At 40.7% G+C, this 16589-nt stretch overlaps 1 protein-coding gene across 1 annotated transcript in view; it reads left to right on the top strand.

Moving 5' to 3' along the window:
* The window catches only part of LOC306712617 (corticotropin-releasing factor receptor 1-like), a 46079-nt gene extending 38875 nt beyond the window's left edge, over positions 1 to 7204 (top strand). The window contains exons 11-14 of the mRNA XM_079181985.1: positions 2027 to 2112; positions 2241 to 2376; positions 3175 to 3216; positions 6596 to 7204. Coding sequence (XP_079038111.1) covers positions 2027 to 2112; positions 2241 to 2376; positions 3175 to 3216; positions 6596 to 6736 — 405 coding nt within the window. The 3' untranslated portion in view covers positions 6737 to 7204. The remainder of the gene's footprint in view (positions 1 to 2026; positions 2113 to 2240; positions 2377 to 3174; positions 3217 to 6595) is intronic.
* The last annotated feature ends 9385 nt before the right edge of the window (positions 7205 to 16589 follow it).

The raw sequence follows: 16589 nt of genomic DNA, 5'->3' as shown, positions 1-16589 counted from the left end.
AAGTGTCTATTGAAAGTGAAGAGTTGTGCAGTACACATATATAAAATACCATTCTGCATCATAAATACTTTTAGTACTTCTACTCTTCTGCTCTGAGTACTTGTCTGTGACCCTCCACGTCTCCTCGCTGTGGTGATTTGGACCATTTCTCTGTTGTTCGGGGCCGGTTCCCCCCCGCTGGGTCTCCAGCGGTGGATTTGACCTTCCTCCCATCCTCGCCAGAGAAACAACACCTTCCCTCGTCTCCTCCTCCTCTCTGCAGTCCTCCCTCCTAGAGGCACTTTATGTTTCTGTCTCTGCTGCCTCAAACTCTCCCCTGAAGCACACATCTGCCTCCCCCAATATCTCTCTCTGCACAAACGTCCTGCTCACAACAGCAGCTTCTCTTTCAGGCTTTTATCTCCTCGCCGAGTTTCTCGATCCTGCAGGATCGTCGTCGGGTCACCAGAAATATTTGCGGGTGTCTCGTTGTGTCGGGGCGGCCGTGGTTTGTGAACTGTCGGCGCCCTTCACGATGTGCTGCCGTAAGGGACAACCACAGGATGTTATTAAAGCCGGTGAGCGCTAATACGCGAGGCCGGTTAGGGCCGCTGGAATCTCCAACGATTGGCGTGCATCTGTTTCAGGCCAAGGTCAGGTCAGCTGGAAGTATTCCTGCTCTCCTGTTACATCATTCTCACCTATTGATTTTGTCTCTCATCACATTGTGGGGGAAAAATAAGCTCGAGGAGCACTTAAGATAACCGAGAAGCATGGTTTCAGCAATGTTAGAGGATACAGCTGGTACTATTTCATATCTTTCTTATTGTCAACAAATCTCCTCCAAAAATAAAAGGCCAACAATGAACCATCAACCATCGCCCTGCTGCCACACACAGAGAATTAATCACGTCATTTATGAGTAAAAACATCGATATCACCATGAAAAAAATACTCTATGAAGAGTCCAAAGGCTAAACTCAACAAAACAGAAGTGATTTTAGAAATAATGGGGTGAAATCTGAAAGAATGGACTGCTGCTGCTGATAGCGTCATTAAAGACATTGCTCCTGATGATATTACAGCGCAAACACGCCCGTAAGGTTGTGCAGCTGTGTGCAATTTGCTCTTTTTTGCGTCAGTTGTTTTCGGGGTGGGAGTCGAGTCATGGGGGGGGCTTGTTCCATCCGAACCTCCCGAGGCCAATTAAGAGAGGAAAAGGACAATCCCAGGATTCAGGAAAGGAGGGAGGTTGGAAGATAACCTTACAATACATCATACATGACCAAAATGACACGTGGAGGAGCTTTATTCATTAGTTTTTCATGGCACAGTCGTGATTGAGGGAAGGGAGGCAACAGGAGAACCAGAACCAGGACTGAGAGGGGCCGACGGTCAGACCTGCTGCAGTAACATGAGAGGAGTTCTGAAGGGACTCTGGTGCTCAGAGATACTTTAGTCCACAGGGACCAACAGAACCTAGACTAAATGAAAGCTCCTTGTCGTAGCTTTAAATACAAGTTCAGAAATATGAGCATCGTAATATAAGTTTAATGTTGCATCAGTAAAGGTGGAGCATTTGAATTACTTAATAACCCTCTGGGTGGCTTGAATTAAATAATGCATTATCATTTATTAGTTGATTTGTGTGTTGGATTATTATTCTAAATCTGCAAAGTAACAAAAGTTGAATGAATGTAAAGGAGTAAAAAGTACTTGCCTCTGAGAGGTAGTGGAGTAGAAGTATACAATAGCGTACAATGTAAATACTCTAGCAAAGTACCTCAAAATGTAAGGACTTGAGTAAATGCATTAGTTACTTTCCGCTGCGCACGGCATACATGATGACGCAACAACAGTTCCACATACAAATCTCCAGCAGGTTGCTTTATTTCCTAAACACTGAAAACGTCCATAAATATAAAGTACGATGACACTAACGGGATGAGTTCCTGTCCAGAGCAGCCTCTCTCTCTCTCTCTCTGACGGTAATAGACGCTATGAAGGAGCCTCACATTCATCTGCTGCGTTTCGATCGTCCCAACAGATCAATTTCATTTTCCTCTTCAACATCGTGAGAATCCTGATGACCAAGCTGAGAGCTTCCACCACGTCGGAGACGATGCAGTACAGGTACAGTCAACACTCTCCTGCGTGGACGCACACCTCTTGAATAATTCATGTTTTGAACTCGATCGGTGGATTGTGGTGAACGGCTGAGTGACAGTCTGTCTCTCTCCTGGTTGTCTGATCCTCTGCAGGAAGGCTGTGAAGGCCACTCTGGTTCTCCTTCCTCTGCTGGGAATCACCTACATGCTCTTCTTCGTCAACCCGGGGGAAGACGAGATCTCTCAAGTCGTCTTCATATATTTCAACTCTTTTTTGGAGTCCTTCCAGGTACGACTTGTCCAATGTTTCCTGAGGTAATAAATCAAGAGAGAAGTAGAGTCATTTTCTCATAGACTTCTATACAACCAGAGGAGTCGCCCCTGGTGGACACTAGAGAGAATGCAGCTTTAACACATTGTTAGACCCGGAGGTTGCCGCCTGGTTTAGACTCTGCCGTCTTTTTCTTGTCCGTAACGCTAAAGCTCTGACTGCCACCTTCATTGCAAAAACATTGTGAATCTTAAACCTTTACAAGTAAAACCTTCACACAAATCCTCCCGGGATGGACGGCAGGTCTATGTGGGACAATAAACCCGACATCTCTGATTCGTCCATGGGCCTCTCTTCGGCGTTTGGGCGGCTGAATAACTAAATCCCCTTCATTAACAAATTCCTTTTACACTCAATGTCGCCGGACACACAGCGCCATGGTAACACAACACCAATGCACTGAAACTGACGTTAGATTCAGGCGTCGTTCTCTTTAGATTCGTTAGCGAAAATCAAACTAGTCGAGGAAACGTCAGACTGAAGAAACGAGTTCACATTTCTGTTTGATATCAGGCGAAATGCATCAGAAATGCTTTTCGAGGACAAACCATATTATGGTCTGCGTGGGCGTATTTTGGTACACAAAGAAGCAGTAATTGTAATGAGTGGACAGTGTTCCTCTCCGGAGATGATTGAATGGAAATGTACGGTAAGCTGCTGTGTGCGGATTAAAACCAGATCAGCGATGATGTGTTGTTTTTTTTATTTTGATGACATTTTGTTCCTCTCTTTATCTCCCTCTTCCTCTCCTCACAGGGCTTCTTTGTGTCCGTGTTTTACTGCTTCCTAAACAGCGAGGTAAGCACATTCACATCCGCTTATTATATATATTATATATTGATCAAACAGTTTACGTTCCCCACCCCTCTGCTCCCGACACTTCTTCATGTTCTTCAGCTCTCTCTTTCGGTGGCTGTTGTCTGTGTTACTAGAGGGAATTGAGTGATAGAGCTCGAGGCTCTTGTGTTTAGGGCACAATTAAGACTTGTCATGTGTCAGTGACATCACTTTCTACACCTTATGACAGTGTCGGCCTTAATTTGGTCTCATGGAGGAAATCGGGGGTGAAACCCTCTCAGAATAGCACAGAAATATGAATATGTATGCGTGCAGATGTGCTACTTTAATGTGTGAAGCTGTTATTATTTATAATACTAGTAGTTAGTATAGTTTTATTATTACATTAGTTGTATTGCGTGTAGTAGCCGTATTTTGTGAGTTTTTTGGGGCTTTTTCATGCCATGTTTTTGATATTTGATTTCGGTTTTGGGGGGATGAAAACATTTAAAGTGCCTTGGTTAAACGTTGTGTGATACTGATACTTGTTACTCGAGGTTGGAAGAGGATACATGTTTCTAAAACTTTACGTTTCTACATAAAAGCCTGTGGAGCTAACATTAGCGGAGTACGTTAGCACATAATTAACTAGCGATAGCACTTCTATGCTACGCTGGCTTGTGAAGGTTTACTGAATGTATACACATGCTGGTAGCTATATCTACGAAAAACAATGAACAAAAAAACAACAAACCTAACTAAGTAGTCTTGTTGTCTAAACCTAACTAAGTAGTTTTGTTGTCTAAACCTAACTAAGTAGTCTTGTTGTCTAAACCTAACTAAGTAGTCTTGTTGTCTAAACCTAACTAAGTAGTCTTGTTGTCTAAACCTAACTAAGTAGTCTTGTTGTCTAAACCTAACTAAGTAGTCTTGTTGTCTAAACCTAACTAAGTAGTCTTGTTGCCTAAACCTAACTAAGTAGTTTTGTTGTCTAAACCTAACTAAGTAGTCTTGTTGTCTAAACCTAACTAAGTAGTCTTGTTGTCTAAACCTAACTAAGTAGTCTTGTTGTCTAAACCTAACTAAGTAGTCTTGTTGCCTAAACCTAACTAAGTAGTCTTGTTGTCTAAACCTAACTAAGTAGTCTTGTTGTCTAACCCTCTTTTCTCACATCCTTCTTGTTTCCCGGGGGGCGGGACTTAGCGAAGAGTGAATTGCACAAGCTAGAGAAAATGAAAATAACTCACATCCCTCCTCTCCTCCATCCTTACTTGTAGTATCCTCCTTTAATCTCTTCTAAAGAGAAACGATTCTGCTCCATCTTGTTTAACCTCTTGGGTTCTGGATCTTCGTTGCTTATATGTTTTTTCTTGCGAAGCACTTGACGTCTCTGAACAGACCCTTATATGACGACGAAGCAGAGACGAGGATACTTATAGTATCACTTGACCTTTCCATTGCCATAATGCGGATTACGTCAGATCTTTAAGTTTAATCAAGGCAGCCTGGAAGGTTATTCCTCTGAATCACAATCTGGTGTTCCAGCTCACATCTCATCACAAAACAACCATCACTTCACAAGCTATTCCTGCACTAACACATGGATGTAACATCAGCTGACCGCTGGCCCTCCGGTTACCGTCCCACACTGGTGTTAGCCGGCCGGATGATGAACGAACATCTCATCATGGACCAACACGGGGGCTTAACCAGCATGCGTAGCTTACAGAGGATATTGATTTAGTGTTGTGTTTCAGGCTGAGAGAAGCAGAAAAGAAATGAGACAGATGAACAAAGGATACTCACGGTCACATTCAAGAGGAAAGAAAAACATTTAGCACTGAGACACGTGTGTGTGTGTGTGTGTGTGTGTGTGGTGGATTAAACAGGGTCTTTACAGACAAGCTGGTTAGCCCGCTGATTAAGTGAGACATCAAAAATAACAGAGTGTTAGAATCATTGTTTGGTGTTTTGTTCGGATGGGCTCTTCTCTGGACAGTGTGTTGTGATTACTGGAGGAAGGGGGACACACGGGACGATTGATTCTGGATTGGGAGTGAGAGGAAGAGGAGGAGGAAGAGGAGGAGGAGGGACGCTTTTTAATCATCATGAAAATGATTTAGCGTGTCGTTGCTTTAGAGTCTGTTCACAGAATATGTGAACTATGTTGGAATTGGAAGAGACTGATTTATATGGAAGGAAGCTCGTTTCTGTGGGAAACAAACAAAACAAAATGTTTGAGATGTGAAGTCAGACTTTAGAGAGTCGAAAGTTGAGCTAATGATGACCTCATCATTTTGAATCAACATCGTCAACCTTTGTCATAATACTGTCATGGTACATTGGAACTTAATTGCTATCTTTTAATTTTAACTTACTGTCTCACACTTTTTCTTAATCATTTTGATTTAATAAGTAACATTTTTTACTTAATATTAAGTTAATCTTAAATTATTTCAACATCCATCTGAGAATGTTGTCTTATATACTTCTTGTCTCACTATTTTGACCCAGTACCTCAAAATATTTCCTTTTTTTGTCATTTTGTCCGGTAAATTTCATACTTTTTACTTAGTTTGTAAAACTATTGACGATTTTACTTCAAAAGGTAACTTGTTTTTATGTCTGGACCCTACTTTCCCGTGTTGTTTGTGTCCGAGTGACTAACGGGGACGTACCATTTTCAAATTGAACGAGACTTCTTGAGCGAGACTTCGTTAGACACTAAAACAAACAAACGGGTGGAAACGTGGGTGAGATTTGTAAAGACGGTGTTGTCAGAGTTTGTGTCATTTTTAATGTCATGGAGGAATATTTAGCTGATTTCGACCATGTGGATGCATCCGCCATATTTCAGATCGAGACTTCTCCTCGAGCGAAACACACAATAACAAACAGAAATCAAGCAAATAGTAAAGAAAAAAGGTTTTATTTCTCTGTGGGGTTCTTTTCATAATGTTGTCAGACACTAATGATAAGAATATGAACCCGTCAGTGGCAACAACGAGCACGTTTCAGTGAACATACATTGACGGTTATGAATTGACTGGAAGGCTTAAATTGCAGCTGGAACTCTGAGACACAAGAACGTGGGAAATAGATTCCAAACGCTTTGTGTCATCAGTTTAAACATCATATCTTACATTATCTCAGTAGAACTTATGAAGTAGTTTAAAATGGAAACGCTAATGTGTTTGCATCCCTGTCCAAAACATGCTCAATATTATTTATTATAATAAAAACAGACCATTAAAAACTAGAAGGATGCTCTGAGAGGTTCTGATCCGCTCCACCGTTTTCTGTCTTTCTTCCACTAAAATATCTCAGCTAAACAGCGTCGTTACCGCGATGACACAGCGATCACACCAGCTGACAGGTTGTTGTTTTTATTTGCGGTCAGGTGCGGTCGGCCGCGAGGAAGCGGTTCCACCGCTGGCAGGAGCAGCACTCCATCCGGGCCCGGATGACCCAGGCCATGTCCATTCCCAACTCACCTTCACGGGTCAGCTTTCACAGCATCAAGCAGTCCACGTCGCTATGAGAGACCGTCGTCCTCCTCGCTGGAGCACACTGAAACACTTTGTCCCCTGGACCTCAGCAGGGACATTACGCAGAGTTGAAAGATGGACGAGGACGGAGACTTTATGAAACGAGAGGTTAGTGGATCCACAGACGCAGCTGAGGGACCACCAATCCGGGTCTGAATGTACAGCACTCCGTGTTCTTTAATGTCGGCCTGCCATAGGAAGTCTCTGTTGTATTCCTGCTTGCAAACCTTTTTTTGTTTTGTTGATATCTTACGTCAGTGAGAACGCGTGTCGCTGGACTGCACTGAACTGGACTCCGCCCCCAGCGAACACTGGACTCAAACGCAGCGAATAACTTATTAAGATGAAGATTTAAGTTGTTGTTTTTTTAAGTGTTCTGGATATAGTGTTTGTTAATTTGATGTTGTGCTATCTTCCTCTGTTTCTCAGCCAGCTGTGGCACAGTCATGCTACTTTCATCAACTTTCCAGAAGGTTTTGAACACATTCCATAATTTCTACTTGAAGAGTTTTGTTCATAAAATGTGAATCAACTGTGAATTAAAGTCAAAGTCCAGCACATGAGTGGGCTAGTAGTGAAGTCTAAAGTCAGAGGAGATGGGTCCATACCGCTGTCAGATGTTAAGAATCGAGCCAGAGCTAGGAGGCAATTAGCTTAGCTTAGCATAAAGACTGGAAGCAGGGGGGACAGTTAGCCTTCAGTGGTGGAATGTAACGCGAGTACACATTTGAGTTACTTGAGAATGATCCGTTCATGCTACTTTCTGCTCGTTAGACAGCTTTAGTTACTTTCAGATTTTTACGTACAAACATACAACAAGCTCGTGAATATGATGTTTTATTATGAATTAAACTCAAAGTACAGCTGAAACGATTAGTTCATTAACCAATAAGTCAATTGAAAAACGTTTTTTTCTTGACAGACAATCAAAAGGTGTTTTGAGAAAATGTGACTCACTGCGACTACGAGAGCTTCTTGAGCGTTCAGCCAAAATATTCTGAAGTTCACTGCAGCAGAACGAGAGATCAGCCGCAGACAGACCGAGACGCACACAAGCAGTCTCATCATCTCCTAATAATCTATTAATATCGTATATAAATTATATAACAGTCACAGGGTTACATTATACTTTTACTACATTCTCCTGATTATACTCACATACTTTTACTGAAGTAACATTTAAACGCAGGATTTGTACTTGTTACAAAGTATTTTAAAGCGTTTTAACTGAGGTAAAGCACCAGATTACTCTCGTACACCGCTGCCGAGTGAACTATGGTTCCCGATGTGTGAAGATGCGATTGAAGGTTCTGGAGAATGTGAGCGAGTGGATCTGTGATTATCTCGTCGAACGTCTGTTAACAAATTCAAGAATGAATTTTTTCTTGGATGTTTATTGTTTTTGGAACAAAACTCTTCAGCTGAATTCAGAGACGTACTGTTGTTATTGTTGCCTCTCCACCAGCAGAGATACAGAGATACAGAGATACAGAGATACAGAGATACAGAGATACAGAGAACCACTCAAGGGTTCATGAAACCAGGACGGAGGTCAGTCTCGTATCTGATCAGGTGACTTTCTGTGTTGTTGACTTGAAGCATGACATGTGAGCAGGCTATGTAAATATACATACAAATATATAAGCGGGGGGGGGGGTTAAAGTCACAAATATGAACCAAAAAACACAAACCACACACTGTGAATCACATTAATCCATGTGATCAGCAATTCACAGTCCACATTCCTACTAAACCAGTTTGCCTAGCACCTGTGCATTCTATCAACTGCTGTTTATGTCAAATTGTATATGAACCTCATCTTTTTGTCGCTCTGAAATCATTTAGTTTTTCATCCCTTTCAAGTGATGTGTGTACGACGGCGTGGTCGCGCCAGCGTAGTGTAAAGAGTGATGATTACGGAGCAGCAGGAGAGGGTTAATATTCAGAGGAAAAACGCTGAATTTACTAAAATAAAGTTGTAAATTTAAACTTGGATATTCTCTGAGCGAATTTAAGAGGAAGAATAACTCAAATATTGACACAAATAAGACAAAAGCTAAGAAGCTCTCTGAGATGTTACAAGATTCATGAGAATATTCTCTTTGATTAAAGTCACAAATGACCAAATTACCGATTTACCAGAGAAGATTCTGTGATTTTAAAGTCACAAATCCTAATTGTTTGTTTTCTCATCGCTCCACTTTGTGAGGTTGGATCGACCTCAGCACGCCGACGCTTGTCGCGTGTCGTGTCTGCAGTGGATGACCTCATCACGTTACACTCTGCGATCGGTTTCATCAATAAGGAAACGCTCGCGCTTTGAGCTCAGAGTCATCGTAACAACATCAGCATCCAGACTTTCAGGAGCCGGTGTGTGATTCGGTTCAATTCAGAAGAAAACAACACACTGATGAGGACGAGGTGATAACTTTTGTGCATCGAGAACCACAATGCAACGGGAAAACGAACCGTTACACCTCCGTTAATGTGTCTGTGTGGCGTTTCCTGTTTACCAGCGTGGCGTGACGAGGCTGAGTTAACGTTGCAAAGTGAAGCTGTTTGGTTGCTTGACAAAAAAAACACAAATTTCTCTTAAATTTGTAACTTTAATCTCAGAGAATCTATGGCTTTATAATCTGAGAATATTCAAGTTTTTTATATTGTTGATTTGTCAAATAAATTCCCGTTAATTCACCACTATAATCTCAGACAATATCCACGTTTGTTTCTCGTAATTCAACGACTGTAATCTTTAATATTCTTAATATTTTCTCATATTAGCCTCCTCCCCCGTGCTGTATTTTTATATATTTTTTCGACCTACAGTGGCCCGAACACGCCGCCATGTGTGAGCTGTAGTTGTGATCAAATGTAAAATTGATTGAAGACGACAGGATTCCACGTCTACTGTGTCGTGTCTCACTCTGATGTTGATCGTCTGAAGCTCGTCTGAAGCTGCTTCAGGACCGATCGGAGCTCAAAGAACGCGCAAGATCTGTTCAAAAGTTTCCAATCAACTGTTGGATTCATCTTTTTCTTCCTCTTTTTGTTCTAACAGAGAAAGAAACAGTATAATCCAGACACCAAAAGCATTTCCTCGTCTGGATCACATTGAACTCCTGAGCGACCCTTTGACTGTGATTCATTCAGATGTTCAGACTAACCTTCTATATTGTGGAGGTTTAAAGAACAGCTTTGCTAACGAAACACGTGGCTGTTGTGCAGCGTGTTGAAGGCTGCTTTATTGTGTTATTGTGAAACTAAATTATTTTCTTATTCAAAGTATTCTCTCTTTCAGTCGTCAGTGTGGTTGAAGCTTTGTACAGCTTTCTGATTCCATGCACTAAACTAAACAACGATTTGTAAAGAACCCTTTTCTACAAAAGCGTCAAAGAACGTCTGAATGGACGCAGTCAAGGTTCTCATGGCAGCAGGTTACAAACCTTTGAACGTTATATGTGCTCAAATCAAAGGAACGTCTCGTGATGATGGAAAAGAAGCTCGTTAAGAAAAAGCAAGGTCAGCGCTAAAGAGCAGGACGATCGGGACGTGTTGTCATGTGGTCAAAACCAAATCATCATGTAAGTCACAATTATTATTTATTATTTATTTTCAATATTGTTATTTTCATACTTGAAAAGATGTGAAGAGATAATAAACTGTGTTGCATTCGACTGAATGAACAATTCAACGACGTGAAGTCAAGTTTATTTATAGGGCGCGTTTCATACGTACAGAAATACTCCTTCAGCCGGCGTTATTATTATGGGATGCCCGCTTTAGAGGCTCAGCGTGGTGGCGCTGCCATTTGTCTCCACGGCCCCCCGAGACGAAGGAAAAACAAGAAATACATCTTGAGTATCGTGTGATCCTTTTAAGCCGCGTGTGTGTGCGACTCAGAGGGGAGCGCAGCTTCTAAACAAGATCCTTCTGCACAAGTGAACATTCGCTCTCCGGACTGGGAACCAGAGACGAGCTTCTGCTTCCAATCACTGACGTCAGGCTGGAGAAGTGAAATAGATGTCGAGGGAAACACATGCAACCTATTGAGCGTGACGGTATAGATGATGAGTGAAGTCTTACATGTGACAGGACTAATGTAGAGGAGGAAGTACATTTACTCAAGTACTGTGCTGAAGGTGCAGAAGCCTCACAGCCTCGTTCACGGACAAGAATTCTCTACTTTTTCGTGACGCTCTGAACGGCTTTGTTTTCTAAACGACATGTTAAAAACAAAAGTTTCAAAATCATACTTAAATAAAGGAAAAACATGGCGGCTGGGCTAAGATAACTACCAACAGCTAGGTAGGCAACAAAATGCCCATTCTGCCCAACAAACACTTTCACTTTAGATCATTTAGCTCTTAATACTTTTGTGTAACATGAACGGAGTATTTCTACACTTTTGCTTAAAACACATGACTCCACTGCTGCATGCTGAGCAGTCAAACAAGCTGTATTTTAAGAGAATCTAAAAGGTTCTTAATGTAAAGTGTATGAAATGAAGCACACGACGTCCACAATCGACTGGTTCAGCCAATTAAAGCCTCGGCCGTCGTGCTGCTTCAATGAAGATGTGGAAGAAGCCGATGCTGAATATAAACGACGTCAGACGGCATGGAATCAGTTCAGTTTAGTGACTGTAGAGCTGAAGGGGGAGTCTGCGCGTTAGAAGCCTGAATAATGAAGCAAACATTCAGTATTTTCTCTCATGAACAAGAGAGAGGAGGTTTTAATCCGTGATGTCACTTTAATGCACAGTGTGTGTGTGTGGGGGGGGGGGGGGGTCAAAGAGGATCACGACATAAGAACACTTAATTAGATGTGAACTTCCATGCAGACCTACGAGGTCTGGCTCTGCCTGCAGAGCCGCTTCGGGGGAACTTTGCTGTTTCTCTCACGGACTCATCTGAACGATCCTCATCTGGGTTTCTGGCTCCGCTGATTAGACCGTGAGGTCAGCGTGAGGCTGCTGCTGCTCATTTCACAATGTTTGTTAGAGTACTAGTGTGGCGACTGTTTGGTGTATTTTGTAGTAAAGAACACGAACGGTACTCTGTGTCCACCTTCACAACAGTTCAAGTTAACAAAAGAGCAAAACTCTGTGAAGCTACTGGTCCACCATCACCTTCAGAGGCCTGATGGTGCGTTTAACAGACTCACGTACATCTAGTACTGCACCAAAGTACCAATATGAGGTACTTTTACTTCTCTTTTCTATTTGCTGCTTTGTTATTCTTCTACTGAACTACACCTGAGTATTGCAGTGTTTACTGCATTTATACATTTAGTTACTTTACAGATTCAGATTATTAATACAAAATAAAAATCAACAATTTAATGACGTTGAATTATTGCAGATTAAACCCAGCAGTATATGAAGTAGTTAGGATTAGTTCCACCTTCACCGGCTGCACCGTTCAAGTGATGAACACATGAATGCGTCACTAATTAGAATACAATAATATATTGTATATTATTCTGCATAATGAGTACTTTTACTTTTGGTACTTTCAGTAGATTTGGTGGTGATACATTTGTACTTTTACTCAAGTAATATTCTGAATGAAGGACTTTTACACAGAACAGAGTATTTCTCCACGAGTACTACTACTGCTGGATATGATGGAGTTACAAACTGTATATAAAGTAGATTCAAATGTGCAACACTTATACCAGCTGTAACATCAAAAATACTGCTTCAGTAATGATATAAATACACTGTAAAAGGAACCAATAAATGCTTTTACTTTAGTCATTTTAACTGTAAATACTTTGGTGCTTTTTCTTCTCGAATGTAACATTTACTTTGACTTATAACAGAGTATTTTATACTCCAGTATTGCTGCTGTTGCTGTTGTAAAAAAAGACACAAGTACTTATTCCACTAACGTCAAACGTTATTTTAATCCAGAGAAAAACAAATGTTACGAGTTAAAAAGAAGCACGAGACGTCCAACAACACGTCCGTCTGATCGGACGGTGCAGCCGCTAAAGGTCTCGGCCGACGTGCGACTTCGATGCAGATGTGGAGGAGGCCGATGTGAATATAGATGATGTCCGACCGCGTGTAATCAGATGAGTTCGCTAACTGTAAAGCTGAAGGAGGGGGGTCTGTATGTTGGAATGAAAGGCCTTCCTGACGATGAGGAGGTCCCAGGAGGAAGCCGTCATGCCAACTGGCTCTCTGCGGCGCTTTTACATGCATGAGAGCTCATCTCATAACGCGCTACTCGAGTAACCTCTCCACATGTAAACAGTCCAGCTGTGTTCGAGTAACCCAGTTCAGCTCTGGCTCCTCAGTGTGACGGAGTCTGTCAACAGACTCACTGTTGCACAAAAACATCTTTCTGTTGTCGACTAATGAGCCACGTTTAGTTTGTTTCGGGCTGTGGTCTGGTGAGCAGGGAACAAAGTATTCAGGTCCTTTACTTCAGTAAAAGTACTCATACCACACTGAAAATACTCTGTTCCTGCAAATACTCCTTCAGTAAGAGTATAATCGGTCAAATGTATTCAAGTATTCAAACTGTGACTGATGTTCATTCATTAGATTATTATTACTCGTGCATTCATGTAACAGAATAGTTTTACTGTCATTTTAAACTATTGACTAATGATTATTTTCACTGTAAATTAATCTGCGGATTAATTGTATTAGTTATAATTCGCATTATAACTAATACAATTAACATGATTAACATTATACATGAACATTAAAGAAGCTAAAGCTGTCAGATGAATGTAGTTTCCCTCTGCGTTGTCGTGGAGTTCCTTTAGATTTGTGTAAATGTGCTGAGTTTACAGTCCTACAGGAAGCGGCTGTAAACAGCTCAATCAGAATAAAAACCTCTTTGAACCCCCGAACCCTTCGTCTCTACTTCCTGTTGTGGAGACACAAATCTGCATCTGTAGAGAAGAGGGTCGCTCTCGTGAGCATTATTATGCAAATGAGATTCCTCGTCGTCCATCATCTCTCGTGTTATAAATAGAGACGCAACTGTTCTCCACAGGCACGAAGAAGACGATGAGCTGAGAGGAGAATACTGACAAACACACACCTTGTATTTAAGCAGAAAGTCCTTTTTTCATCAAACAACGTGTTAGTTTTAATATGTATTCAGTGTTTATTAACGTAATTGTTGAATTTGTGTATAAACATCATTAATGACGATATAATAAACAGACATATGTCTTCATAGGAAACGTTATAACTGCTGACTGACGCTGCACATTAATCAAATTTAAAATGTCTTTTGTGTGTCTTTTGTGTACATTGTGTGTTTCAAACAGAAGTAGTACTCACACATTTTACTTCAGTAAAACTAGTAATACCACAAAAAGTAAAAAGTACAATATTATTATACTACTACTGCTATATTTCCCTCTGAATTGTAGTGGAGTAGCATAAAAAGGAGATACTCAATTAAAGTGCAAATATCTCAAAATGTTACTTAAATACGCGTGTTGAGTAAACGTGCAGACCTTCCACCAGCAGTTATAACCGTGTTACATGTTTGCATTCTGCTAAACAAATGAATTCTCTCTATATATTAGTTGCAGTCTGGACCAATAACTGCATTACTGCACAGTCATTAAAGTGAGAGCAGCTGATGATGATGATGATGATGATGGTGATGAAGATGGTGGTGATGATGTTCAGTGTGATGTCTCAGCGCCATCTAGTGCTGCTTCACTACATCCACATGTAGACGTTTCCTCTGTGTTTTCAGCCTTAAATACGAGTTTTCCATTCTAAAGAAGAGGATTTAGAAACGTTTAGAGGGTGAGGAGGAGTGAAGCGTGTCAAAAAGATCAAATGAAATGAATACCATTTGTTTTTAAGTAATTGTGGATGCTGAGAAAGTTCATGTGTGAAGATGAAATATTGAGTTTGCAGAAAGAATGAGGTGATGGAGAGAAAAGCTTATTTCATTTATTTGTATTATATTTTATATATATTATTTTTGCACTATTTTATTTTATTTAAATCACATTCAGTCTGTACGATGTTGAGCGGAGCCAGCAGACGTGTCGCAGATTGTTGTGCATATGACACATAAAGACAACGTTAACATGTTCTGATTAAATACATCTTGAGGTAAATAAAGCTTGGTGAATATTGTTTAGGTCTACACTCCACCGTAAAGAAATGACATGGAACGTTCTGTTATACTGGTTTTACACATTATACCTTTAAACCTTCCCACTATAAACTAAAGTCTCTCTAATTCCTAAATATCCACCACAATTACTCAAAGTGACTTCTATGTGTATATAAGGGTCTATATACAAGTAACTGTATATGTTGTTTGATTTTATTCTATTCTAATTTAAATATGTGTGTATATGTTTGATGTGTGAAGCATGAAGGGACTACAAATAACATTTTATTGTGAAACCATGTGTTGAAAAATTACCAAAAGATCAACCTTCTAACTTTGTGATACTCCTTCATTTTCCATACGTGTTTATAGATTTATTAACTACTGAAGCGGTAATCTGTACTCTATAGATTACAATGAAAAGCATCTTCTTATTGAGGCCTTTGTTGCTAAACTGCCAGTTTAACTCAGTACTGAGCTGTGGATGTGAGAGGTCACACTTACTGACTCCATGTGCTGTTGGAAGAAGTACTCAGATCCTTTCCTTCGGTAAAAGTAGCAGTACCACCGTGTAGAAATACTCTGTTACAAGTACAAATCCTGCATTCAAACGTAAAAGTACAAAATGATCGCCAGCACAATGCAGTTAAAGTATCAAAAGTAAAACGCACGATTCAAACAGGCTCCTTTTAGAGTTTTTCATTAATGGAGCTTTCAAGGTCCCGAAAGCTGTTTTATTTTTGAATCTATAATAATTTGGACACACAAGTTATTATCCTTTGCAACAAGATAATATATGTTTCAGGACTATAGGGGCTCTCCTGTAGATCTAATCAGCACCATAACTGAGAACTCCTGAGAGTGTATGCGGGGCGTTTTAAATATATATCTGGTGTCAAATCAAAGCAGCTGTTAAATAGATATAGTGACACAGTGGTGTGATTAGTATCAGCAAAGTACAATAATATCATACACCAACTATAACAGTGTACACCAGCACTTTTTCTCCAACCTGACACAGAGAAGTGTATTCACAAATGATCACAGGTTAATTACAAATCTATGGCCTCATGACGAGAAATCACTGAAGCCCTGTGAAGAGATTAAAGTAACGCTAACGCTCACAAAGAGGAACAACAGGCCTACTGTTATATTAGGAGATATATACATTATTCATAAACAATATAGCTTAATATCTGTAATATTTGTGAATGTGGAATGCAGCAAATTTAAGAAATATAAAACATTACCTAGTGACTTGCCACCACTGGCAAAAACTAGATATTTAAACCACTACTAGCCCAACACTGCATCACTCATTTGATATTTCCACCCATCCTCCGTCCCTCCTGTCTCCTGTCTGCTGTCTCCCGTCTCATGTCTGCTGTCTCCTGTCTCCTCGGCTCCAGCTTCAACTCCACTCTTGTAAAGGACACGTCTCCTCTTTTATGTCTCCTGTCCTACTTTGGGGTGAAGGATTGAGGAACCAGGAACTCACTAGTCCCATCACACAACCACAACCACCATCAACAGCTGAGCTGCACAGCCTGTTTAGCATCTGATGCAAGAATTAAAAAATCAAATGAAACATATTGAACCAACTCATTTGCAGCAATCTGCGTCATCTGCTTGTTGTTTACAGCGTGTTGAGAAATAGAGAGGTTAATATTGCTGGTAAAGTCCCAAAGACAAAGCAGTAAAAATATGAGATATTGTAGTTACATTGAGTGAAAAACACACC

This window comes from Pholis gunnellus (assembly GCF_910591455.1).
Source record: "Pholis gunnellus genome assembly, chromosome: 21".
Classification (NCBI taxonomy): domain Eukaryota; kingdom Metazoa; phylum Chordata; class Actinopteri; order Perciformes; family Pholidae; genus Pholis; species Pholis gunnellus.
The sequence above is the reverse complement of the archived record's forward strand: the minus strand, read 5'-3'. Positions and strand labels throughout refer to the sequence as shown.